At 37.6% G+C, this 26,383-nt stretch overlaps 2 protein-coding genes, 1 long non-coding RNA gene and 3 other non-coding genes across 6 annotated transcripts; 1 reads left to right on the forward strand and 5 right to left on the reverse strand.

Annotated features, from left to right (window-relative positions):
* Nucleotides 1–23: 23 nt before the first annotated feature.
* On the forward strand, nucleotides 24–12,746 carry LOC147845253 (uncharacterized). Its single transcript, XR_015484520.2, has 3 exons — nucleotides 24–476; nucleotides 516–5,905; nucleotides 6,197–12,746. It is a non-coding gene; the product is annotated as an uncharacterized LOC147845253 (long non-coding RNA).
* On the reverse strand, nucleotides 3,535–16,161 carry LOC108183338 (uncharacterized). Its single transcript, XM_087250606.2, has 3 exons — nucleotides 16,111–16,161; nucleotides 15,579–15,728; nucleotides 3,535–5,200 (listed from the first exon to the last, which is right to left on the reverse strand). The coding sequence occupies exon 3, from the start codon at nucleotides 4,194–4,196 to the stop codon at nucleotides 3,567–3,569; it is 630 nt and encodes a 209-aa protein (XP_087106732.1). The 5' UTR covers nucleotides 4,197–5,200; nucleotides 15,579–15,728; nucleotides 16,111–16,161; the 3' UTR covers nucleotides 3,535–3,566.
* Nucleotides 16,162–23,028: 6,867 nt separating this feature from the next.
* LOC108179130 (uncharacterized) lies at nucleotides 23,029–26,107 on the reverse strand. The gene is made up of 3 exons (XM_088649894.1): nucleotides 26,074–26,107; nucleotides 23,620–24,354; nucleotides 23,029–23,575 (listed from the first exon to the last, which is right to left on the reverse strand). The coding sequence occupies exons 1-3, from the start codon at nucleotides 26,105–26,107 to the stop codon at nucleotides 23,484–23,486; spliced, it is 861 nt and encodes a 286-aa protein (XP_088506020.1). The 3' UTR covers nucleotides 23,029–23,483.
* Nucleotides 25,108–25,189, reverse strand: trnal-uag (transfer RNA leucine (anticodon UAG)). The gene has a single exon. It is a non-coding gene; the product is annotated as a tRNA-Leu (tRNA).
* Nucleotides 25,393–25,474, reverse strand: trnal-aag (transfer RNA leucine (anticodon AAG)). The gene has a single exon. It is a non-coding gene; the product is annotated as a tRNA-Leu (tRNA).
* Nucleotides 26,108–26,122: 15 nt separating the features above from the next.
* trnal-uag (transfer RNA leucine (anticodon UAG)) lies at nucleotides 26,123–26,204 on the reverse strand. Its single transcript has one exon. It is a non-coding gene; the product is annotated as a tRNA-Leu (tRNA).
* Nucleotides 26,205–26,383: the final 179 nt, after the last annotated feature.

Here is a 26,383-nt window from a genome sequence, read left to right on the forward strand (position 1 = left end):
TATTTATTTTATTTATAATTTTTTTTCTAATGTTATTATTTATTTGTTTATATGTTTATTATTTATTTATCAGTGTCTTGATTCACCGTTACATACTTATTGAATGCCTCAGAAAATAGGGAGGGGTGGGAGATGGGAGGGATGGTGCATAGAAGGGGGTAGAAAAATGTTAGGTTGTTTAAAGAGTTCTACAGATTTCTTGTTTTTATTGCTATGTATTTCATGTCATCTCTTTGCTGATAGGACTTCTATTTTTCATATACATTTGCAAGTTTGTATAATATCTGGAAAAAATGCAATAAAAATATTGGAAATAAAAAAGCGGGGGATGTAGCTTCTTGTGTGTCAAGTGATGTAACGGAAGTGGGTGGAGCTAGAGGGGAACGTCGGTGGTGGGAGCGACAGAACAGAAAAGCTTGTTACTGCTGAAGAACGTAATAAAAATAAGCTAGAAGCTATTACTTGTGTGTGTGTGTGTGTGTGTGTGTGTGTGTGTGTGTGTGTGTGTGTGTGAGTGTGTGATCATCTAACATCTACACAAGCCATCCAACTTCCCCTTCCACCACTACAATGTCTATCCATCCATCCATTTATTCATTTTATTTTGTAAATGTGCTATTTTTCAGGCTGATCTAAAAAATACAGTAATTTTTACTGACAGAATTTTAGGTGCAGCCTAGGACTGTCTCTGCCATTTGCAGATAACGTTGTCTTTTTGGCTTCATAGGACATGGAGTAAGTGGGACGGTTTGCTGCTGAGTGTGACATGGCAGGGAAAGAAACAGCACCTCTAAGAAACCATTGTGCTTGACTGGAAAAAGGTGGCCATCTCCAGTTTGGAGGAGAGTCTTTACCCCAAATGGAGTTCAAGTATCAGTGTTTTCCATGAGGAATGGAATGTGAGATTTAAAGATGGATCAGTGCAGCGGCAGCAGTAATGCAGTTGATGTGGTTGTCTGTTGTGGTGAAGGATCTGAGACGAAAGGCAATGTTCTTAATTTACTGCTCATTCTAGGTTCCTACTCTCACCTATGGTCATGACTGAAAAGAACAAGATCTTGGATACAACCGGCCACATTTTGCGAAGTGTTATGACCCGCTTGTTAGAGTCGCACCATAAGAGTGCCAACAAAATAGCCTGAATGCAAATTATTTATTATAAAAGTAACTCATAGAACAATCAAAGCAACCAACAAATGTCTAGGGATAATAATGACGATAAAGAACTTAGGATAAAATCACAACAACACTTTAACTACATGACAAAAGTAATGCAAAACCAAACCATAAGGTTAAAGAGCCAACGAGATGGCAGGTCTTGACATGTGGACTCCTGAGTAGCCACAGCGTCCTGGGGTAGCTAGCACAACAACTTTTATAAACCCATTGATGAGTAATGCAGGCATCCAATCAGAATTTACCACATGCTCTAATCTGGAGTCTTGGGATCATCACAGTGTATTCATATTGTAAAACTTAATACCTGTCGCTCTGCCTAAATCATAAAATATTCATCAAGTTTGTATTCTACTCAAAGTAAATGCAGTAAACTAGAAAAAATCTAGAATCTAAAAGTAAAGAAACTTCACTAATAAAAGCTGCAACACAGGACAATTGAATGGGCTTTTAAAACTTGAGGCCCTGGTATACTGCAAACTAAGCGTCCTAGAGCTCCACCTTCTTTGATGTGCGGTGTCTTCCCAGTGATGTCTCTCATTCAGGGAGTCAGACAGTGAACATCATCTAAAACAACACTAGCTACATGAATACACTGGAGAGAGTACAAATTTATCTGCACTGGTACAATCACTTGCAAAGAGATTTTAAGCTGCAGAGGAGCTGTTGGCCAGATGTTTATGACAGTTCTTCTTTCAGCCACCACCACGGTGTTTACGGTAAACGCGAGAAGCGGAACACATTTACAACCCGACCTACTGCAGTGTAGGAGTGTTGGAAAACAGTATATCGTCACTCAGCCTTTTCAAACATTATTCAGACATGAAACATCCAGTGCACAGAGAAAATGTTTTGCTGCATTCATGTCATGTGTGCAACTTTTTTGTCTATGTGTTTCTTAAGCTGCGCCGAAAGATTAAAACTCTGTAGACACTGATCAGATCTGTACGGTTTCTCTCCAGTGTGAATCCTGTTGTTTTCAGATGTGTTAACTGATTAAACCTCTTGTCACAGTGTGAACACTTGTACGGTCTCTCCAGAGTAAATTGTCTGGTGCAGTTTCAATTTTGGAGCTGTAATAAGTCTTCTCACACTCAAAGCGCATATACTCTTTCACATCAGTGTGGATTTTCATGTGTTTATTAAGGTTTGCTGATCGGTTGAATCTCTTCCAACACTGAGTGCATGTGAATGGTTTCTCTCCAGTGTGGGTCTTACATAGTCAAGTGATGTAATTTCCAAGGTCAAAGTTCACCAAGCTTGAACCTTGCAAGGCAGTGAATTGCGAAACTTGACGCACAAACTTATGTTTCCAGTCTGACACATTTGCGTGCGTATGAATGGAAGTCTATGGAGAGAAAAGTCCGGTGTGACCACAGACCCCAATTTTATCCTCATTACACTGGCTGCCTGTTAAGTTTTGTATTAAATTTAAAATAGTAATTCTCACCTATAAAGCTCTAAATAATCTAGCTCCTGTTTATCTTCTGTCTCTCTACAATCCAACTCGCTCTTTAAGATCTCAAAACTCCGGGGTTCTGGTAGTACCTAGAATAGCAAAGTCGAGTAAAGAAGGTCGAGCCTTTTCATTTATGGCTCCTAAACTCTGGAATAGCCTCCCTGATAACATCCGAGGCTCAGACACACTCTGTCAGTTCAAAACTAGATTAAAGACCTATCTGTTTAGTAAAGCATACACTCAATGCATCACTTAGCAGGTTTCCACACAAGTTTCTACATCTTGCTTATATACACTATGAACAGCAGCTACGCTAATTATTCTTTTTTTTTCTTCATTTCCACCTGGGGATACTCATCCCGAGGTCCTCAGATTATGCGGAGTCACTGATTGGATCTAAGACCAGCGACAAGATGATCCCAAGGTTTCCATATCCGGGACCAGGCCGTATCCTGAGCTGCTGCTGCGCTGGTGGTCGTGGGGAGTGGAGAACATGAGACTGATTCCAGTGATGCTCCAGGGACAGACGAGTCTTCGCTGAGGCCATCTTCCAGCCTCCACTGCTGAGACTGCAGCTCTGCACAAGACTTTTGGCCAGCAAAGAGATGAAAATGGTCGTGCCCAACTGTGTCTGGTTTCTCTCAAGGTTTTTTTTCTTCACTCCTATCAGTAAAGTTTTTTTTTTTTCCCTCTCCGCTGTCACCACTGGCTTGCATGGTTCAGGATCGGTAGAGCTATGCATCAATGGATTTGCTCTTCAGTGTTTGGACTCTCAGTAATGATTTAAACCACACTGAACTGAGCTGAACTGAACTTAAACACTAAAAACTGAACTACCCTGATCCAATTAATTATGACCATTTATGTGAAGCTGCTTTGACACAATCTACATTGTAAAAGCGCTATACAAATAAAGCTGAATTGAATTTAATTAAGAGCAAGTGAATGGTTTCTCTCCAGTGTGGATCCTCATGTGTTTATAAAGGGATGATGATTGGCGAAAACTCTTCCCACACTGAGTGCACGTTATTGGTTTCTCTCCAGTGTGGATCCTTATGTGTTGATTAAGGTGTGATGAGCGGTTGAAACTCTTCCCACACTGAGTGCAAGTAAATGGTTTCTCTCCAGTGTGGGTCCTCATGTGTTTATTAAGTGATGATGCTTGGCGGAAACTCTTCCCACACTGAGTGCACGTAAATGGTTTCTCTCCAGTGTGGATCCTCATGTGTAGATTAAAGTTTGATGATTGGCTGAAACTCTTCCCACACTGAGTGCAAGTAAATGGTTTCTCTCCAGTGTGGGTCCTCATGTGTTTAGAAAGGGATGATGATTGGCGAAAACTCTTCCCACACAGAGTGCACGTTATTGGTTTCTCTCCAGTGTGGATCCTTATGTGTTGATCAAGGTTTGATGAGCGGTTGAAACTCTTCCCACACTGAGTGCAAGTAAATGGTTTCTCTCCAGTGTGGATCCTCATGTGGTGATTAAGGTGTGATGAGCGGTTGAAACTCCTCCCACACTGAGTGCAAGTGAATGGTTTCTCTCCAGTGTGGATCCTCATGTGTTTATTAAGTGATGATGCTTGGCGGAAACTTTTCCCACACTAAGTGCATGTGAATGGTTTCTCTCCAGTGTGGATCCTCATGTGTTTATAAAGGGATGATGATTGGTGAAAACTTTTCCCACACTGAGTGCACGTTATTGGTTTCTCTCCAGTGTGGATCCTCATGTGTAGATTAAAGTTTGATGATTGGCTGAAACTCTTCCCACACTGAGTGCATGTGAATGGTTTCTCTCCAGTGTGGATCCTCATGTGTTTATAAAGGGATGATGATTGGCGAAAACTCTTTCCACACTGAGTGCACGTTATTGGTTTCTCTCCAGTGTGGATCCTTATGTGTTGATTAAGGTGTGATGAGCGGTTGAAACTCTTCCCACACTGAGTGCAAGTAAATGGTTTCTCTCCAGTGTGGGTCCTCATGTGTTTATTAAGTGATGATGCTTGGCGGAAACTCTTCCCACACTGAGTGCACGTAAATGGTTTCTCTCCAGTGTGGATCCTCATGTGTAGATTAAAATTTGATGATTGGCTGAAACTCTTCCCACACTGAGTGCAAGTAAATGGTTTCTCTCCAGTGTGGGTCCTCATGTGTTTAGAAAGGGATGATGATTGGCGAAAACTCTTCCCACACAGAGTGCACGTTATTGGTTTCTCTCCAGTGTGGATCCTTATGTGTTGATCAAGGTTTTATGAGCGGTTGAAACTCTTCCCACACTGAGTGCAAGTAAATGGTTTCTCTCCAGTGTGGATCCTCATGTGGTGATTAAGGTGTGATGAGCGGTTGAAACTCCTCCTACACTGAGTGCACGTGAATGGTTTCTCTCCAGTGTGGATTATCATGTGAATCTTAAGTTTGCTTTTGCTTGCCAAAATCTTTCCACACTGAGTACAGGTGAAACAATTCTTGTCTCTCCTTTTCAAAATACCATCAGTCTGTAAATGAGTTTTTTCCTCAATTTTGACATGATGTTCCTCCTCTTTCCTCTCATTCTCTTCAATTAGGTCTGAAATAAATAAATAAAAGATTAGTTTTCATCAAGTCTAAAAATCTCTCATCAAAAGCTGAAAAGTAAAAAGACACTGGAAACATTGGCTACACACACTTATTTTGATGCATGTTAAATGTAAAATAAAATCGGATCATATTTTGTTCAGTCATTAACATGTACACATTTAAGCAGATTAAATTCATCTTTATTTATCTACTGCTTTTACAATGTAAATTGTGTCATAGTCGCCTAACATAGAAGTCATTGTAAATTGAAACGGTGTCAGTCTAGTTTTCAGAGTTTCTTACATAATTGATCATAAAAGTAATTTTGGTCACATTGATAAGACACAGATTTGAAAGGTGTAAATGGTGTGACGACCCTGGTATTCTAGTTTGGATGTGGCAGATCCTGATAAGGTGCCATGGTTACTCCCCAATTGGTTCAAAGCATATAAATGCGAAAGTGAGCTAGCTTCTGTAGGATAGTGTGGCTACTGGCCATCCTCGCATCAAGACCATCTCTTTATTTTGGCAACATTATGGTTTTGTTTGGCATTATTTATATGTGTAGCTAAAGTTAGTTATTTTCTTCATTTTCCCCTAGACATTTGTTTGTTTCTTGATTTGTTGTTTTATTAGTTGTGTATATTAAATAAGTTGCATATATAATTTTTTTGTTGTCTGAGCTCTTTTATGTTGCAACTCGAACGAGGGGGTCGTAACAATGGCCTATTTTTATTTGTATATATTCATTTACATTTAGTCATTTAGCAGACGCTTTTATCCAAAGCGACTTACAAATGAGGACAAGGAAGCAATTTACACAACCAAGAGCAACAAATTATATATTCATAATTACAACAAAATGTTTTTCTAACATTTGTTTAGCAGACAGGGAATACTATGGATAGAATACTATGGATAAGATACTGTGGATAGAATGAAAGAACCGACAGGGGAAAGCAAAGAAGGAGGTGTTTGTTTCTTTATTAACTCATGGTGAGATAAGAGAAACATACATCCAGTTAGATCATTTTGTCCTCCTGATCTGGAATACCTTATGCTTCGGTGCCAACCACACTGGCCACCAAGAGAGGTCACAGCTGTTATAATTACAGATGTTTGCATCCCCCCTCAAGCCAACACAGAGCAGGCGCTTAGGGAACTGAATGGGAGCATAAGCGAGCAGGAAACCACACACCCAGAGGCAGCGTTTATTGTTACAGGGGACTTTAACAATGCCAATCTCAGGAAAATCACTCCAAAATACTATCACCATATCACCACAAACATGCGTGGTGACCGAATTTTGGACCACTGCTATTCTCCGTTCCGGGACGCCAACAAATTCCTCCCCCGCCCACCGCTAAGCAAATCAGATGACTCTTTTGTTCTGCTCTTGCCTGCTTACAGACAGAAACTGAAACGGGAACCACCCACCCTCAAGACGTTTCAAAGCTGGACGGACCAATCGAGTTCCATACTTCAAAAATGTTTTGATCATGTGGACTGGGAGATGTTCCGGGCAGCTTCTGATGACGACATTAAAGTTTACTCAAGACACCGTTACATGCTTCATCAGAAAGTGTATAGAAGACATGGTCCCAACAAAAACTGTTCGTATCTACCCCAACCCAAAACCATGGATTGATGGCGAAGTTCGAACAGCCCTATCAGTGTGAACCTCCGCCTATAAATCCAGAAATGCTGAGGAACAAAAACAAGCAAACTACAACCTCAGGTAAACTATCAAAGCAGCAAAACATCAATACAGAGGTACAAGGTAGAGGGGAGGAGTATGTGGCAGGGACTTAATTACATCACAAACTTTAAAAGTGACAAACCCGCCACTGTAAACATTTCTGCATCTCTCCCGGACGAGCTCAACTCGTTCTACACCTGCTTTAAAGCCCAGGACAGCACCCACACACTGTGCGCTCCCGCGGCCGATACAAAAACCGCCAGCACACTCTGTTTCTGTAGCAGACGTAACGAGATCTTTCCGGAACATCCGGAAAGCTATGGCCCAGATGGCATCCCTGGACGTGTACTTAAAGCATGCACACACCAGCTAGCGGGGGTTTTCACGGACATCGTTAACCTCTCGCTCTCTCTGTCTGTGGTTCCCACATGCTTTAAGACAGCTACTATAGTGCCCATACTGAAATAATCTAAAACCACATGCTTAAATGACTGGCGTCCAGTTGCTCTGACACCCATCTTCAGCAAGTGCTTTGAGAAGCTGTTTAAAAAGCACATCTGCTCTGTACTGCCTGCTCACACTGACCCTCTGCAATTTGCTTACAGGAATAATCGCTCCACTGATGTTGCAATAACTTTCACCTTGCACACTGCTCTGTCTCACCTGGAAAACAAAAACACATATGTGAGAATGCTGTTTGTGGACTACAGCTCAGTATTCAACACTATAGTGCCTGCCAAACTAGTGGTGAAGCTCCAAGCTCTGGGTCTACACAGCTCTCTGTGCAAATGTATCCTGGACTTCCTGTCAAGCAGACGCCAGGTGGTCAGAATGAACAACATGACCTGATCCACACTGATAATCCACAGAGCTGTGTTCTCAGTCCACTCCTGTACTCCCTGTACACACGCGACTGTACAGCCAAACACAGCTCCAACGTCATCGTTAAATTTGCTGATGACACAACAGTGGTGGGCCTAATCACAGATAATGATGAGATGGCCTACAGAGAGGAGGTTTACACTCTGACTCAGTGGTGTGAGGAAAACCACCTCTCACTCAACATCAGCAAAACCAAGGAGCTGGGAGAAGAGAGAACACACCCCCATCACCATCAACGGGACACCAGTGGAGAGAGTCAGCGTTTTTAAGTTTCTTGGAGTACACATTGCTAAGGATTTGACATGGACTGCTCACACAGACGCAGTGGAAGGAAGGCACAACAACGCCTCTTCTTCCTCAGGCGTCTCAGGAGGTTTGGAATAAGCCCTCACATCCTCCGCTCGTTCTACACCTGCACTGTGGAGAGCATCCTGTGTGGCTGTATCACCACCTGGTATGGAAATAGCACCAGCAGCAATCGCAAAGGCCTACATAGAATTGTGTGAACTGCTGGACGCGTAGTAGGAGGTGAGCTTCCCTCCCATCACGACATCACCAGGCGGTGCATGAGGAAAGCCAAGTGAATTATAAGCGACTCCAGCCACCCAAGCCATAGACTTTTCTCTCTGCTACCCTTAGGCAAATGGTTCTGCAGCATCCAGTCACGCACCAGCCGACTAAAGGAAAGCTTCTTCCCTCAGACTATCAGGCTGATGAACACTTAATACCCCTCACTGCACACCATGTATATGTAGCATGCACTGCACTTTAACCAATACATACCTAAAACAATACTGCCTACAACTATGGGTACACATATTCATTATACATATCGCTGTCAACAATTATAATGCTGCCAAATTATTTTGTACTATCTGTATTTTGCACTGTCATTATATTTGCACTGTCTGTATTTTGTACTGTCTAGAGCCAGCACCTAAGCTTTTCACTCATCATAGCACAGTGATCTGATATTCATGGCCATTTTTTCTTCATTGGCCTTTATTATAGCAACATTTATATATACCCCTACATACAAAACCCACAGATACCTTTCGGGTGCTTCGGATGCTTCTGAAAAATGTTTTCAACAGCCCATAAAATGGGTGGACTAAAGACAAACTTTACCAGTTGAAATGTGCGGAGGCTAAATCACCCAATAAAACGAAACAATTAAAATCAGTTAAAAACAGTTCAAATCCGATATTGTATATTTACAGGAGACACATCTGTTGAAAAATGACTATTCTAAACTTAGAGGAGGCTATACACAAATATATTATTCAAACTTCAATAGCAAAAGTAGGGTCGTTGCTGTACTCATACTAGGGATGTGCGGAGCAGCCGGTATTTGTATTTGTTGAGGGGGGAAAAGTATTTGTATTTGTATTCGAGTAAAATTCAAAATGGCGCAAAAATATATATTTTTTCTATTACACTTCTAATTTACGTTATAGTGAAAGTATTGTTTAATTATACCCATTATATAAATTATAGATATGCAATATTGGCTGTTGTTTTTGAACATGTGATAAGAAATGTCATTGATAAGAAAATAACATAGAAGCCATTATCTCATCCATGGTTAAACCAACAACTAATAAAATACCATTGTGAATATTATGAACCCCACCACCACCGTTCTTGTTGAAGGACACTAAATAGACAGAATAAAAACAAATAATATTTCAAAAAACTGTTCTTCTTCTGAAAGAACTTCTTTCCAATGCACAGAATTCCAAAAAATAATATTAACTAAATAAATCTAAATAAACCCTGCCTGGGAGATCTGGCAGAACAAAAGTATTCTATATAATACTAAAAGATACAGTCCTGCTATTATCATCTGCCTGCCACAAAACAGACACAAAGTTTGTTTGTTTGTTTATTTAGAGATATCTGCAAATATTTTTCAATGGAAGTCAATGGAGGAATATGACTAGTCAGTCATAATATATTTGCAGATATTTCCAATCTGACTAGTCGAATTATAATTATGACAAGTCAAAATATAATTAGAGATATCTCTAAATATATTTATGGATAGTCTGAACAAGGTTTAAATGCTAAAACGGCTTGCCATATGCTTCTCACCCAGTAGCACAGTGGAGAGTTCTCTAGTTATATCCTTTCAGTCGTTTGTTATGCAGTGACATGCAGTCAAATATTTCGCCAAACAGTCCTTAGGGATGCGGTGACACGCAGTCAGATATTTTACCGGACAGATCCGCCACTTTTGGCGCGCATAAACAATCATAAAGCTCTCGTGCTGCAGGAACGAGGAGGTCTGCTGAAGGCGTGCAGCTGACGTGCAGTGAGAGGTTTGCGTCTTTAAACTACGGCAGTTTGCGATCACTGAACAGTAAGAATGGTTAATAAATCCATATGAAACAGCCCCTTAAAAGTCACGTCTCACTTTCAGTTTCGGGCTTTGGCGCGTTTTGCACTGAGCGTGTCTCTCTCTCTCCCTCTCTCTCTCTCACGCGGGCTTACACTGTGGTCTCATGAGGAAACGCTGCTTTTTGATATAGTGTTTTTCTTGCTCCCAAATACAAATAATTTTTCAAGTATTTGTTCGAATCAAGTATTCGTAAAAACACGCTATTCGTGCCTTTCCGAATACCGTATTCGGGTTCGGCTCCACCCTTAACTCATACATAAGAATGTACAGTTTGTCATCGAGTCAAATGTGCTGGATAAAAATGGCAGATACATAATAATCCAAACTTTTAACATGTCTGTGGTCCTGGCCTATGTGTATGCTCCTAATTGGGACAATGTACACATTTTCATTGATTTATTTTCAATTTTGCCTAGTCTTGACACACACAATTTAATTTTAGGAGGCGAACCTCCTGAATTTTATTCACCTGTGCATCAAACCTATTCCAGGATTGACCATTTTCTCCTGGACAAGCAGTTACGTCCCTTACGCCCTATTCACAAGGGGCATCAGCGTCAACGCTTCCCGTTCACTTTGAATGGGTGACGTCAGGCAATGCCGAACTTCATTGTGGATTCGTCGACGCTGCTTCAGAGGCATTGTTCGCTGCAAAAGTTGGGACTTGATCAACTTTTCAAGCGGCGATGGAAGCATCAGCCAACAGATCGCTGTATGCAAATACACCAGCTCAGACTGTGGCCTATTGCTGACTAAATTCATTGGCTAACGCTGCTATGACGATCACGTCAGCCCCAACTTCAGACACGCCCTCTGTCAAGCGTTGACGCTGAAGCCCCGTGTGAATGGGGCATTAATGTCAGCAGTAGAGTATGGTAGTATTGTTATTTCGGAACATTGTCCAGTCTCTCTAAAGCTATGTTTTCAGGCAATGGAATCCTCCAACATACATGGCGGTTTAACTCAAGACTCTTGGCAGACGACGATTTTGTAAAAGTTATTGATGCTTAAATTTATTTCTTCCTTGAGATAAACGAATCCCCAGAGATAAGTTTGAGCATCCTATGGTATACTCTGAAAGCATTTATAAAAGGACAGATTATTTAATATCAAGCTAGCGCAAATAAAAGAATGTCAAAACGGCTTACAGAGATTATGAATTAAATAATACAATTGATCAGCTACACTCAACATCACCTTCCGAAGAGCTCCATTAGAAAAGACTTCTTCTGCAAGCGGAATATGACTCCCTGACCAGTGAAAATGCAAAGGATCTCCACATAAGATCACGCTAGATACATTATGAACATGGTGAACGAGCTGCCAGGTTATTGTGTTACCAACTGAAACAATCCTCAGCAGCTGGTTTTATAGCAGCAGTTAGTAAGGAAGACGGCAGTATTATTACTGATTAACAGGGAATTAATGATCAATTTAAACACTTTTATAAAACCCTTTGCAGCTCTGAGGTAAACGAAATTGGACGTATTGAGAGCTTTTTCAATTATTTAGAATTGCCATACCTTTGTGATTCAGATCAGTTGGCATTAGAATAAAAATAACACCTTCTGAAATTGAAAATGCAATTAAAAAATTGAAAACCGGAAAAGCACCAGGCCCTGATGGCTTCCGGCCGAGTTTTATAAGAAGTTTACTGCCAAGCTAACACCACTGTTGTGCAAGGTATTTGATGAAGCTCTTGTTTTGGAGACAATTTTTTTAGGTACTTTTAAGTCCATAGTTTCGTTAAAAAAAACTTCTCTCCTTCACTGAACCAACCATAAGCATGTTGGATAGATGAATTGGTAAATATGGACTCATATCAAAGGGGTATGATGTCCATGTTATATGAAGTGGTCTAAAGAACTGCCTCCCCTTGCCTAAATTGTATAAAACAAAAATGGGAAGACAGACTGGGACTAGAAATATCAGATACAGCCTGGCAATATGCCATAGAACTGGTACACTCATCCCCTGTATGTATTAGACATGGTCTTCTTCAGTTTAAGGTGGTTCTTAGGCTTCACCTATCTAGGAGCAAGCTGGCAAAAATGTATCCAGGGTCAGATTCATCTTGCCCCAGATGTGGTTTGAAGCCAGCAGATCTGATGTTCTGGTGATGCCCTAGATTACATAAATTTTGGGCCAATATTTTTAGATCATTTTCATCTATATGTAATAGAGATCATTGCCTTTTCTTCTTTATTGGCCAGACGCCTGATTCTCCTAAGATGGAAAAAACAAACCCACCATCCCACAAACATTGGATATTAGAATTGTTATCACATCTTAAACTCGAGCACTTTAAGTACATCATCCGAGACTCTACAAAAAAGTTTTAGAGAATTGGCAGCCTTTCCTCTCCTACATTGAACGCTCAGAGGTTATTATATCCTTGGTGAGAGTTTATCCCTAGTTTCCTAATTTATTTGATCTATTTTTATTAATTAATTTATTTTTATCTTTCACCCTTTTTCTTTATGGGGTGTATGTCTGTAGCTATTTACCATGTTAATTTGTTGTTCAATATGTGTGTTGTGGAACAATTGAAGACTTTGGAAAAATCAATTAAAATAGTTGAATAATAGGAATGTAAGCAGTACTAAAACAGTTTTTAGAAGAGTAATAATCCAATTAATCTACTTACATTCTACTTGCATGTCTCTGTTGAAGGTCTGTGAATTTAAGCTAGTTATTAATTAAAGAAGAACAAGTCTTTCTCGTACGTGACTTTGTTCTTTGTGTGACTGAAATGTAGGTAATGGGTAAGCAGGATGAGAAAAATTATATATTCTTCTATTATATATTCCTTCTATGCTAATCAAAAACTTGTGAGACATTGCAAGCATGGAATGGGTCCTCCTGGCTTGGTAGAGTTGATCACAGCTCCAGTACACATCTCTGCCATTTGCTTGCAGTAACCATGTGCTTTTCACCATACACAATTCTTCTGCTTGTGATCCTCCTTCAAATAGCTTTATCATGTTTGGTGTCATTTGACAGTTTATGACTTAAGCATTGTAGTGATAAAATCAACAGAGACATTGATTGCTTGTATTTCAATATATTTACTATTGTTGAGTCATGGCTTGAGGAGAGTATGTTAATGTTCTCACCCACTTTATCTCCTCTGCTGTGCTCTCATGTTCAGTTCGTTTTGGGGGTTGATTTTCACTCATGTCTGACAATGCTTTGCTCAGGGTATAATAAGGAACGGTAAGTGTTGATTTGGGAGAATGGCTTTTACTCTGCATTTCCCTCATACGGCTACGTAGCCTCATTTGATAACAAAGGCAGTTTCACTGTCTTTGTTGCTCAGCAGTGCACGTACAGCTAATTTCTTTATACAGTATGTTAGTTTGTTTCATTCTACTGTCTGTATATTCAAACATGTAACTTAATAAACAACTTTACCTGCTTTAAGCTTTGAGATTCTTTCTCTTTATCAATGATAATAACAACTTTGACGGAGTCAGATTAATTACAATAGAGTCAGATAAATAATGGATTTAAACACGCCATCCTTCAACTGCTTTCTGTTTCCGACTATTTGTTCAGAAAAGCAGCGTAAGCTCCAAACCTTACAGCTGTTTCCATCCAAAAATGCCAATTAAATTTATTTGCAAAACTGGAATATTGCATAAAAATATGCAAATAAATCAGTGTTGTCGGGCGACGAGGAGGCACAGTAGGTGGTGCTGTCGCCTCACAGCAATAAGGTTGCTGGTTCGAGCCTCGGCTGGATCAGTTGGCATTTCTGAGTGGAGTTTGCATGTACTCCCCGAGCTGGCGTGGGTTTTCTCTGGGTGCTCCGGTTTCCCCCACAAGATCAAAGACAAGCAGCATTACACTGTTTTAAGGATCTAAAAATGTATTCTTTAAAAAGCAAAAAGATTCCAATAGCGGCACCTGCTGGTACGTGAAGAATATGGTCAATACTGATGAACTTTACACTCAAACGTTTGCATATCATCAGCATGCTGTAATCCATTTCTTACACAGCAAAAGTCATTTTTAGACTAGTTTGTTGGCCAGTTGTAGTCAGTGCAATGCTAAACATTATTGTTCCACTATAATTTGTTTATTTTGCGTCATGTTGTCCCACAGCAACATCATATAATTTAAAAAACTGTACAATGTTTTATAATAATTAATTATTTTAGTGTCCATTTCATTCAGCATATTTAAAATTAGAGTCATCCACATTTTCTGACATACTTTAAATCAGGGTTTCTACAGGTGTCACAAAGTAAAATTTAAGACTTTTAAAGACATTTTTAAGACCATTATGAATGAAATTTTAGACCAAGGAATTTTTCAATTGCCCCAGAAGAAAAAGATTTTTATTTGTCCTATCAAAAAATATTTTTTATATAAAATATTTAATAATACAATAATAAATCAAAACTAATAATAACATTAAAATATTTTAGATATTTCTTAGCAAAATATCTTAAATATTGTGTAAAAACAAGAGAGCTCGACTTGGATCAACACACTTTTTTCCAAAATAAACTTTCTTTTAAATAAAAACTAATTAACAAATGTTTTAAAAGTTTTAAAAACTATAATAAACTAAATCCATTCACAACAATCTGTCCAGGTGGATATCCTCAGCAGTCTTTACCATTATGATAAACAGAGTTAAAATGACCTTTTTTTAAATAAAAGTTGAAAGTTTTATTGAGATGGATTGTTGGTGATTGTATGGGTTTTGACCAAATTGGGTAACAAAACATGAACACAGGGAAATGAAGACTTGTTTAAAAAAGCTTTAAGACCTACAGCATAACGTTTCAGTAAATTTAAGACTTTTTAGGGGCAAATTTTAGATTTTGGAATTTAAGACATTTTAAGTCTCCGCAGAAACCCTGTTTAAATACAATAGCCCTGATAATTAGTTATTATAATAAAGATTTAATTCTAACTCTGATACAATCTGTGAGAACTAGTAACAACTACTAGAAACAAATTTAAACCTATAAAGAAGTCGATGAAAAAAAGGGAATTGTGATCAACCTGACATATGCAAATGGAAAGTACCAAGCCAACACTGTCACTGTAATAGCAGATATCTTCTATGAGAATACTGTAGGTCAAATATCGTCAGCTCAGTTTAACTTTTTATTAATTTATTGTTTTTATTTATTTTATATAGCGACAGTGCTCAAGGACGCTTTACACACAGTAGGAGAACAAGAAAAGCAATAACCTTAAGAAGGTAGAGAAAATGGGAGACTAATAATACATAATGACAAAAGACATGAGAACAAGTAACAAAAGAAACTCATTCCTGTCTTTAAATAAGAGCTTATGTGCATTTAGGAGAACTAGGCAGCACACTCAAGGCTGCAACATGGATTTAATTTAGTATTCTTATTAAAATATATCTGAATAAAAACTAACTTGTTTGTTCCTGCAGATCTTCCTTTTTCTCTGTGAATGTTTCTTCAATCTTCACATCTTCACTCTCCTCTTTAATAAACGCCATCTTTATAACAGTGTGGAGATCAGTCGCTTCAGCAGGAGTTTTTCTCTGTGTTTGGACACTTTATTCTGTTTAAAATTAACAAAACAATGAACAGAAACAAAATAACTTCTCTTCAACACTTGCTTCAACAGTTCCTTTATATGAGAGTGATTAACAAAAAAAAATCAGGTAAGTCTGAGCAAGAAACAAAAGCCACAAACAAATGACCTGATAAAAACTAGTACTCCATTTATTTTATATATATATATATATATATATATATATATATATATATATATATATATATATATATATATATATATATATAAAATTGTATACTTATATTAGAAGTACTACTTCGTTGTATAAAGGATTAAAATAATAGTCAACCGCAGGTATATAATATCGAAAGGAAAACCTGAAACTTTAATCAATCGGTTTATATTTGTGTAAAGTTGTGAAACAAACCTTCCTCCAGTTGAACCGCAGCGCGGAAGCGGCGCAGCCTTATGACGTCACACAACACGCCAAAATAAAAGTCTTTTTTGTTCAGCTTTTTTGCCACTTACTGTTGCAGTCAGGACATGACAAATTTCACACTCCTTTTCACATTTCACATAACATATCTGCTCTCTCTCTTTCAAATACACAGACATTCAGTATTTGAAGTTGATCAAAACTTTTAATCCAAACATTTTTACACAATTTTGAAAAACTTGTTTAATCCACTAAGAATAAGTGTTTTTTTTTTTTCGTTTTTATTGTTGCAAAAAGTTTACATCACAAGACAGAACAATCAACATCGCAAGGCATATTTACCATTACAAATATATAAATTAAATTAAAAATGTTACCACTGCAACAAGGAGCAAGGAGCAGTACAAAAGATCTACATCAAAGGACAAACAAAATATTCTAACAATAAATATTATGAAAATTAAGTACAGAGAGCTTCAGTTATTTTACTTTGGTTTCTGAAATATTTGAGGCTTTGAGCCAATTTCTTTACCTCAGAAAGAAAACATCTTAAAGAGGGTCTGCACTTTTTCCACTTACAGCAATGAGTTTGATATTTACCCATTAGTAAAATAAAGTTCACAACATCAGAGAAAGAACAATGTAAATCAGCTTTGTAAAATAAAATATCTTCTAGAACAATAGGGGGGACTGAAATCATCTTTAATGAAAGCCAAGTATGGATGTCAAACCAGAATTTAAAAGTAAATTCACAAGAAAAACATAAGTGATCGAGTGTTTCTGGAGCAGATCTACACTTGTCAACATCAAAGTTAAATCTTTTTTGAAGAAACTCCTTTACATGGTATACCCTGAATAAAATTCTGTAATGAGTTTACTTAACCTCAGGTGCTACAGGATATTTAAGAGAAAAGGTAAAAGCTTTGTCCTCTACTAAGGGTTTAACAACTCCTAGATGATAACACTTAAAATCACCCATTATAAGGCATGTTGTAAATAAGCTTGTTGTTATACTTACTATCAAAAATATCAACACTGATATTTTTAAAGACGGAAGAAAAGTTACAAGTGTACAAGGGGATCAAAATAATTACTTTGAATTAACCTAAACAAAGCAATAGGTGTTTAGCCTCACAAATTTCAATATAACCTTTATCTGTGATTTTAACTCTATATTTATTTAATAATCTGTTATGAGATATTAGCAGTCCATTTTTGTCTAACAAATCATTAATAAATAAAATGCCTTTATTGTACCAGTCACTTTTAAACAATGATTTTCTGTTAATATTAACAGCCCTATTATTCCAAAGAGTGGATTTATGAGGGGAAAATTATAGGTAAATATAATTTTCCAAAAAAGTAGTGCTTGCTTATAAAATTAGATAGCTTCAAAGGAAGTTTTGAACAATCATAATCATATCTTAATACAAATTCAAGGCCACCATTTTTTTAAACAAATTATTTGGGATATGATGCCATATTAAATAAGGTTTAGCTAAACACTCCTTCAATCATTTAACTCTAAAAGTGCCATGAAGACATTCAAAATCGATTGCTTTTAAACCTCCATATTCATACTCTTTGACCATATGATTCTTACGTAAATGTGATTTTTTTTTTCCAAATAAATTTAAATAATATTGAATTTATAGATTTAACTATTTTTTGGAGGAGTATATAAAGGATAGGTTAAATATATAATTTTAAATAATCCCAGTCAAAAGAATTTTACCCAATATGGAAAGGTCTCTAGCTAGTGTTGTGGAAAGTTGCGCTGGATCTCGACAAACATCTTCTAAGTTTCAAAAAAGAGGCTGAGGTCTTCGAAGTTCTCAAGTTGAAGCAGTTTATTGTTACAGCAGAGTTGGTCGATCGATCTCTCTCCTCCCAATGTTCAAAAACTTAGTTTATATAGTTTTTTCCCATAGTCATCATGACATGTCGTATAGCATCACGCAATTTCCCGGCTCCAATAGTATCCTAGCTTTTTAATTATTGGCTGTATGTTTTTCTGTTTTTACATATCTTAAGGTCATATGGCATGTGCTTACAATCATGTGTTTGCACATGATCATGTTGATCCATACTTTCTAAATGATTCTCCTTATGTATGCTATTTTGTCGAGGGTTGTTTTTGTCTTGGTCAATACATACTTTTGTCTAAATGTATTGCATATGCGGTCTGAATGTTCTCACTTCACCGCATAACCTGCCATGTCTCAAGGCCGTAAGGCCCTCAATTATAAGGCCCTGCATGCCTCTGTGTTTTCCTCTGCATTTTAATAGTAATCTATATTTTAATAGTGGCAGATTATATAGTGATTACATAATAAAAGTTCCTCTATATGCATCAGAAATTCTCCTATACTAGCCAATGATTTAGGGATTTTTCCAATCCTTTCCATTTTAATATTAACATTTGCACATTCTCTATTAACAGAATTTTGAAGATGGTAACTCCCAAGTATTTAACTTCCTCTTTTACTAGAATACCCACTAATTCTCTTAAAGTACAATTCTGAATAGTTAATATTCCACATTTTCTTAGATTTAAGGGGAATTCAGAAGCTTTAGGAAACAGAAATTTTGTCAAGAGTAAAGAGAGCAACTCCATATTTTTAAGAATAATAGAGTGTCATCAGCAAACTGACTTAAACTAATAGTCCTACCAAGTATATCAATACCTAAAGTGTACTCTGAATTTTTAAAATATAATGACATTAGTTCAACAGCTATATTAAAAAGAAAAGGTGAGATGGAACATCCTTGATGGATTCCTCTTTTTAAGTGTACTCTAGAAGATTAGGGATTTACTACTGAATATATCAGTATAGAACATGGAAATTACCCTACAAAAGCTCGGACCAAACCCAAAAGTTTCTAAAGACTTTCTAAAGACAAAAAAAGGATGCTGAAGGGTATCAAATGCCTTGAAAAAGTCTAAAAATAGAAATAAACTTGTCTGAGGAATTAAATACCTATAATCGAGCATATCAACTATCATTCTGAATACTTCTCCCTTTAATGAAAGCTGATTGTGTTTTACTAAGTATCTTGCCTACACCTTTTTTGAGTCTATTAGCAAATAGATGAGAAAGCAATTTAAAATCATTGAACAAAAGAGTTATGGGTCTCCAATTGTCTAAAAATAATTTGTCTTTGCTTGGCTTTGGAACTAAAATGATAAAATTCTGCTTCATAGAAGTTGATAGTTCTGCTTTGTCTTTAATTTCCTTAAGTGCTTCAAAAACTAAAAATCTTATCTCTGGCCAAAAATGTTAATAAAACTCAACTGTAATTCCGTGTATGCCTGGGATTTTCCATTGGAGATTTTAGAAATAGCAACATCAAGTTCAGAAATAACAATGTCAGATTCCATCATTTCACGGAAGCTGTCATCTATAATAGAAACTTTATCTTTTGAAAAGGAAAAGAAAAAGTCACAATCACTCTCATTAAATTTTGATTTACATAATAACATGAATAGATGTGATCATCAATCAAAGTTTTCTCTTCACTTACATTGTTATTTATGCTACGTTTATTAATAGTTTTTGAAGCTTGCCTATGCTTTACTAAATTAAAAAAGTATGAAGAATTTTTCTCCCCCTCCTCTATCCATTTCACTCTAGATTGTAAAGCTCCTTTAGCTTTCTCTGTATAATAGTAATCCAACTCTGATGGCAAAATACGAAGTTCATTTTGTTTTATATCTCCAAGAAAATCTTTATCACCAAGGTCATTTAATCTAGATAAAACTGTTAACTGTCTTTTTTTCCTAACAGAGGAGAACAATAGCTCATTACAGCAGATCAAGCCATTTTTTAAACTCGATTTATTTTCGATTTTATTTAAGTAAAGCATGTGGCAAAAGAAAAAGAAAACCAAACAGCAAATAGGGAGAAAAGCATTTGCCGAATGCTTATTTAAAAAGCTGTTTAAAATGTGTTTTGTGATTTATTAATACAATTTTTACTGTTTGATTAATCAGCCTTTAAAACATGGATTAAATAATAATACAGTAATAAATGTGTCTATTTATTTATACATTTTAAATGTTTTTGTTTTATTGCTTAATTAAATTACTTTTAAAAACACAATTTAAGCATATCTATTTATTTGTCCATTAAAATTGTGATTTATTTATGTACATATTTATGCTGGTCGAAGCAGTGGCGCAGTAGGTAGTGCTGTCCCCTCACAGCAAGAAGGTTGCTGGTTCGAGCCTCGGTTCAGTTGGCGTTTCTGTGTGGAGTTTGCATGTTCTCCCTGCATTCGCGTGGGTTTAATCCGAGTGCTCCGGTTTCCCCCACAGTCCAAAGACATGTGGTACAGGTGAATTGGATAGGCTAAATTGTCCATAGTGTATAAGTGTGTGTGTAAATGTGTGTGTGTGGATGTTTCCCAGAGATGGGTTGCAGCTGGAAGGGCATCCGCTGCGTAAAAACTTGCTGGATAAGTTGGTGGTTCATTCCGCTGTGGCGAACCCAGATTAATAAAGGGACTAAGCCGACAAGAAAATGAAGACATTTTTATGCTTCAATAATTAAATTGATCATTTGAGTCTTTGTTTTTTTAACTAGCACTCTTGTACGGTGGCCGGGAAGTGCAAAACAACATTACAAAGTTTGAAACACTTTTACAAAGCTCGAGACAAATTTACATTTTAAAAAACATCTTTACTTATCATCAGACACAATTACACAGGAAAAACAATTTTACCAAGGACGAAACAAATTTACATTTTAGAAAACAAATTAACATGACGCAAAACACTGAACAAATTTACAATTACAGATTCCCTTTGGAAAGGGAATGTACCACACCCCGGAAGTGACGTAGAATGTACCACACACTGGTAGTGAACCGGAATGTAACACACACACTGGAAAATATCAACAATATCCAGCTTGTGTGTGACTTCGTTGACAGGTTTCCACAAGTCTACAACTATAAAAATCACGGTTTGACTAACTGTGATAAAACATATTAGAGCTATTCTGAGAAAATATCAGCGTGAGAGTGCATAGAAACATGTAAATGCAAGTACATGGAAACAATTCAAGCACGGCACATGTTGACTGATAAGATACCAAAACCGATTTCAGAACCTTTTGACTTGGGTTCGAATCCAGTTGATGTCAATTATAATTATTTCTTTAAATCAATTTTGGTTAATGCTGTTCTGCCACACAAATATTAAATCAACAATGATACAATGACACCAAGTAATAAGAATCTTTATTTGGTATGGGCATGTTACTGTGAAAAAGTGACGAATCTGCCAATCTGCAAACATGGATAGTTTACACAAGTGAAAGGGAGCCTCAGTTAACACGGACACCAGTTAAACCATAACACAGGCTTCCTTCAGTTTACTGTTAAGAGTCCTCAAGCAGAGGTTTACGCTGTGTAACTTGTTCAAATAGATTATAATCACATTTGATTTTTTCACTTGAAATGACAATCTTTTTGCTAAATTAAAATTATTCAACCCATTCTTTAAACAGGGTTTTGCTTGTCACCCTAAAGAGTTTAAAACAATAATTAATATTATCCCTAAAAACATCACAGTATTGATCAGAGGTTTTCTTTCACACTATTCTGTAATGTTCTCTCTTCCATCTTTATTTTTTAGAGATCCAAAATGTAATAATAAGTTTTAAAGGAATATTCTTATTCAAAGGCTTCATCCTAATCAGCTCAGACCTCATTTATTTTTAAAGATTTTAATTCACAGGAATTAAATTCAATTCTCCCCAAAATTAAAGAACTTCAGTTTAAATGATTAATGATGTGTATCCATCAAAAGAATTCCTGAGACTAAAAGTTGATAATAAGGAGAACTTGTCAATTTTGTGAAAGTCATATTGAAAACACTGAGCATGTTTTCTATAATTGCATATACTCATGTCTCATGTCAATATCCATGTAAACCCTTTTTGCAGTAAACAAGTTAAATTTAATGTGACTAAAGAAAATTGTACACAGCATTAAGTAGTTAATAACCGTTTATGCTTTGCAAAAAATTCTTCATTCATAAATATATAAATTTATAAATGTTGGTTTTTAAACCTTTTAAAGGGTGACAATGAGATTTATAGACCCATACTAGTTTAAAAAAAACTATCATTTTTCAGTTTTATTTTGCCCACCTAACATTGCTGTTAGTAATAGTAGTCACACACACACATATGTGTGTGTGTGTATATATATATATATATATATATATATATATATATATATATATATATATATATATATATATATATATATATATACATATATACATGTGTGTGTGTGACTACTATTACTAACAGCAATGTTAGGTGGGAAACCCAGTATCAGATTACTGAAGCACTTCAGCTATCTGTTCATTCAAATTATATATATATATATATATATATATATATATATATATATATATATATATATATATATATATATATATATATATATATATATATAGAATTTGAATAAATAGATAGCTGAAGTGCTTCAATAGTCTGTTGAGTACTGGAATTAACATGTAAGCTAACAAATCACTTATATTCTCATTCACAATAGAGATACTGGGCTTCCCATACACAGATTTATTTTAGTAATGTGGGAGTTTTCACATGAACATCTCTTCAAAGGTAACCAGTTGTTTACAGAAAGTTTAATTGTCTTCATGAGGAAAACTTTTTTATTTTCTAAAATCGGTCCATCAAAATAAATGTGTTGTGTTTTGAAACCAAAGTCTTCATTTGTTACCCACAACTCATCAAGATTTGATCAAGTCAAAATCTCATAATCTGACACAAATCTGATCTGTGGTAACTGGCAAATGGCATTGTGTAGTCTGAACAGGGCTTTATGGAGTCTGCATCAGTCTCTCACTGTCACTGCAAGTTCACACCGGCCAAATTTTATTCACCAACAAGTTTTGTGAAACTGCAGACAAAAGCCCAAAATTGGAGGCAAATCTGTTTGTTCAAGGGAGTAAAAATCAAACAGTGTGAACGATCAAAAACACAATCTAAGGGTGTAGGACAGTTTTCTCTGCATCTCCCCAAACATTTTCTCCTCCCTAATCTTTCTAATTCTCTTTTCAGAGCCGATCATTTGATTGCAGTGTGCAATGTGCACAAATTTGGTTCTCAGTTCATAATAACTTGAAACACATATAGAGTTATTTTGCTTCATTGCAGCCCTGTAGAAACTCTCACAATCTGGTACATCTTCACCCCTCTTCAGTTATTGAGTTTAAATCTTCAGGTTCAAAGGGTTTCATTCCAGTAACTTGAGATGTATTCAAGAGTTTACACTTGTCCCGAGATGCTATCCCGGGAAAGCCTTAAGCTCCGCTGGACAAGGCCTCATTTTTTCTCTCCATTGTGAAGCTTCATGTGATTGATGAGGCTTCTTTTATGTTTAAAGACCTTTCCACACTCACTGCATCGAAAACGCTCTCCTAAGTGAGTCTTCATGTGTTGCTTAATGGAGTCTTTGCACTCTTTCCACAATGATCACATGTGGTTCCAGTGTGACCATTCATGTGGTTCATGAGGCTAGCTTTGGTTGTGAAGCTCTTTCCACAATGAACACATGCAAACGGCTTCTGTCCGGTGTGACTTATCATGTGGTGTTTGAGTGAGCCTGTATGTGGGAAACTTTTACCACACTCTGTGCATGTGTAAGGTTTCTCTCCAGTGTGAATCCTCATGTGGATGGTAAGGTTTTGTTTTTGAGAAAAACCTTTCCTACACTGTGTGCAAATAAAGCTTCTCTCTCCATTGTGAGTTCTCATGTGGGTTTCAAGATTGCCATTTTGCTTACAACTCTTTCCACACTGAGGGCAAGAGTAGAGCCTCTTCCCAGAGTGAATTCTTCTGTGCACTGCCAAGTTTCCTGTAGAATAGAAGCTTTTTCCACACTGTTGCCATGTGTACGGCCTCTCTCCAGTGTGAATTCTCATGTGCACTGTTAAGTTTCCTGTATTATAGAAGCTTTTTCCACACTGTTTGCAGGTGTAAGGTTTCTTTCTAGTGTGAACATCAAGGTTTGGCTTTTGACAGAAACTCTTTCTACTCTGTTTACAGCTGTAATTACACCTAGACTTGGATTTCCGAGATCTTCCACGTGATAAAGTCTTTTTAGTGATTGTGGGTTTTTCATCAGTCGTTATTTCTTGTTTTTTCTCTTCCATTTCATTCCATTGATGTGTCTCTTCTTTCAGCACTATCAGGTCTTCAAAAAAGAACAAAAAAGTGAACTTTAGTATAAAGGCTTAAAGTGGCAAGCATGAAATGGATGTTTACCCTAAATATGAAAATGAGCTTACCATTTACTCTCCATCATGTGGTTTTAAACATTTCCTGTCTTCTGGAACACAAAGTAAGCCAGCATTTTTATCACTATACCTTATTTAGTGAAGGAAAGTAAATGGTGAGGCTATTTTCATCTCTGTGTCAGAAAGTCATACCAACACTGACTCACATAATCAACGCATCTCTTGACTCTGGTTTATTCCCCACTGTATTACTACTGTAATTGTGAATCTTTACTGTTCCTGTTTCAACAGTGTGCTCTTGCTAAAAGGAGCAATGGCAGAGAGAGACTTCCAGTGCAGACTTTGTTAAGATGCTGCAATCTAATCGTGGGAAAGACACTTGCTCCTGAGCATATTCGAGCTTGGGGATGTGTTGCTGTCACACCGACAAGTCTGCCGTGAGTTTCAAAGAACACATTATACTGACTAGTTGCCAACTTAAATGTACTCTCTCATTTCCAGCGTTCACTAAGACTCACACACACACTCAAGCAGTTTGGCCGTGTTTAAAACCACATCTGGCAGCTGTGGGATTCGAACCCACGCCCCCGAAGAGACAGGAGCCTAAATCCAGCGCATTAGACCGATCCAAGCAGAAGCATGCAGTATCATTTTCCAAGTCTGTTTGCTCAAGCAGAGAGGTCATTCTCAAGCATCCTAAAAGCACTGCCTGGCAGCGGTGGGATTCGAACCCACGCCCCCGAAGAGACTGGAGCCTAAATCCAGCGCCTTAGACCCCTCGGCCACGCTACCCTAGATGAATTCATGCAGTGGTCCATTTTCTGCCCAATTTTACGGAAGCAGAACAGCAGAGAGGACGCAGAGCTTCCTAGTGAAGCCCTTCAACGTTGGCCAAGGAGTCTACATTTGGATGTGAGCGGAAGCATGCAGTATCTCTTCGCAAGTCTGTTTGCTCAAGCAGAGAGGTCATTCTCAAGCATCCTAAAAGGACTGCCTGGCAGCGGTGGGATTCAAACCCACGCCCCCAAAGAGACTCGAGCCTTAATCCAGCGCCTTAGACCACTCGGCCACGCTACCTTACAAAGCTGCTTTCCCTGAGCAGTTTCGACATCAACTTGTTTCAAGTAGCACAACAGCTCTGGGAAATCAGTTCAATTTAGCCATGCCTAGCTGGAGCTCCTCCACAAAGAAAGAGACCTCCTTAATACCAGCTTAGGAAGCACTCCCGCCTTCCTGTCAACCACAGTTCTGTCTCTATTTGAGCACACCTCAAGGCATTTAAAGTCTTCTCCTTACGGCAGCCAGCTGCGATGCATTTAAGCCTGATTACAAGGTAACTGTTATTTCACAAAAGAGTGAAAGTTACTGATTCCATCACAGCAGACCCCACATTGTTGTTGTTATTATATTCAAATCCAGTTATAGAGTATTACTACTCTAATTGTGAATCTTTACTGTTCCTGTTTCAATAGGGTGCTCTTGCTAAAAGGAGCAATGGCAAAGAGAGACTTCCAGTGCAGACTTTGTTAAGATGCTGCAATCTAATTGTGGGAAAGACACTTGCTCCTGAGCAGATTCGAGCTTAGGGATGTGTTGCTGTCACACCAACGAGTCTGCCGTGAGTTTCAAAGAACACATTATACTGACTAGTTGACGACTTAAATTTACTCTTTCACTTCCAGCGTTCACACACTCAAGCAGTTTGGCCATGTTTAAAACCACATCTGGCAGCGGTGGGATTCGAAACCACGCCTCCGAAGAGACTGGAGCCTAATTCCAGCGCCTTAGACCCCTCGGCCACGCTACCCTCGATGAATTCATGCAGTGGTCCCTTTTCTGCCCAATTTTACGGAAGCAGAACAGCAGAGAGGACGCAGAGCTTCCTAGTGAAGCCCTTCAACTTTGGCCAAGGAGTCTACATTTGGATGTGAGCGGAAGCATGCAGTATCTCTTCGCAAGTCTGTTAGCTCAAGCAGAGAGGTCATT

This window comes from Danio rerio, chromosome 4 (assembly GCF_052040795.2).
Source record: "Danio rerio strain M-AB ecotype USA chromosome 4, GRCz13ab, whole genome shotgun sequence".
Classification (NCBI taxonomy): Eukaryota; Metazoa; Chordata; class Actinopteri; order Cypriniformes; family Danionidae; genus Danio; species Danio rerio.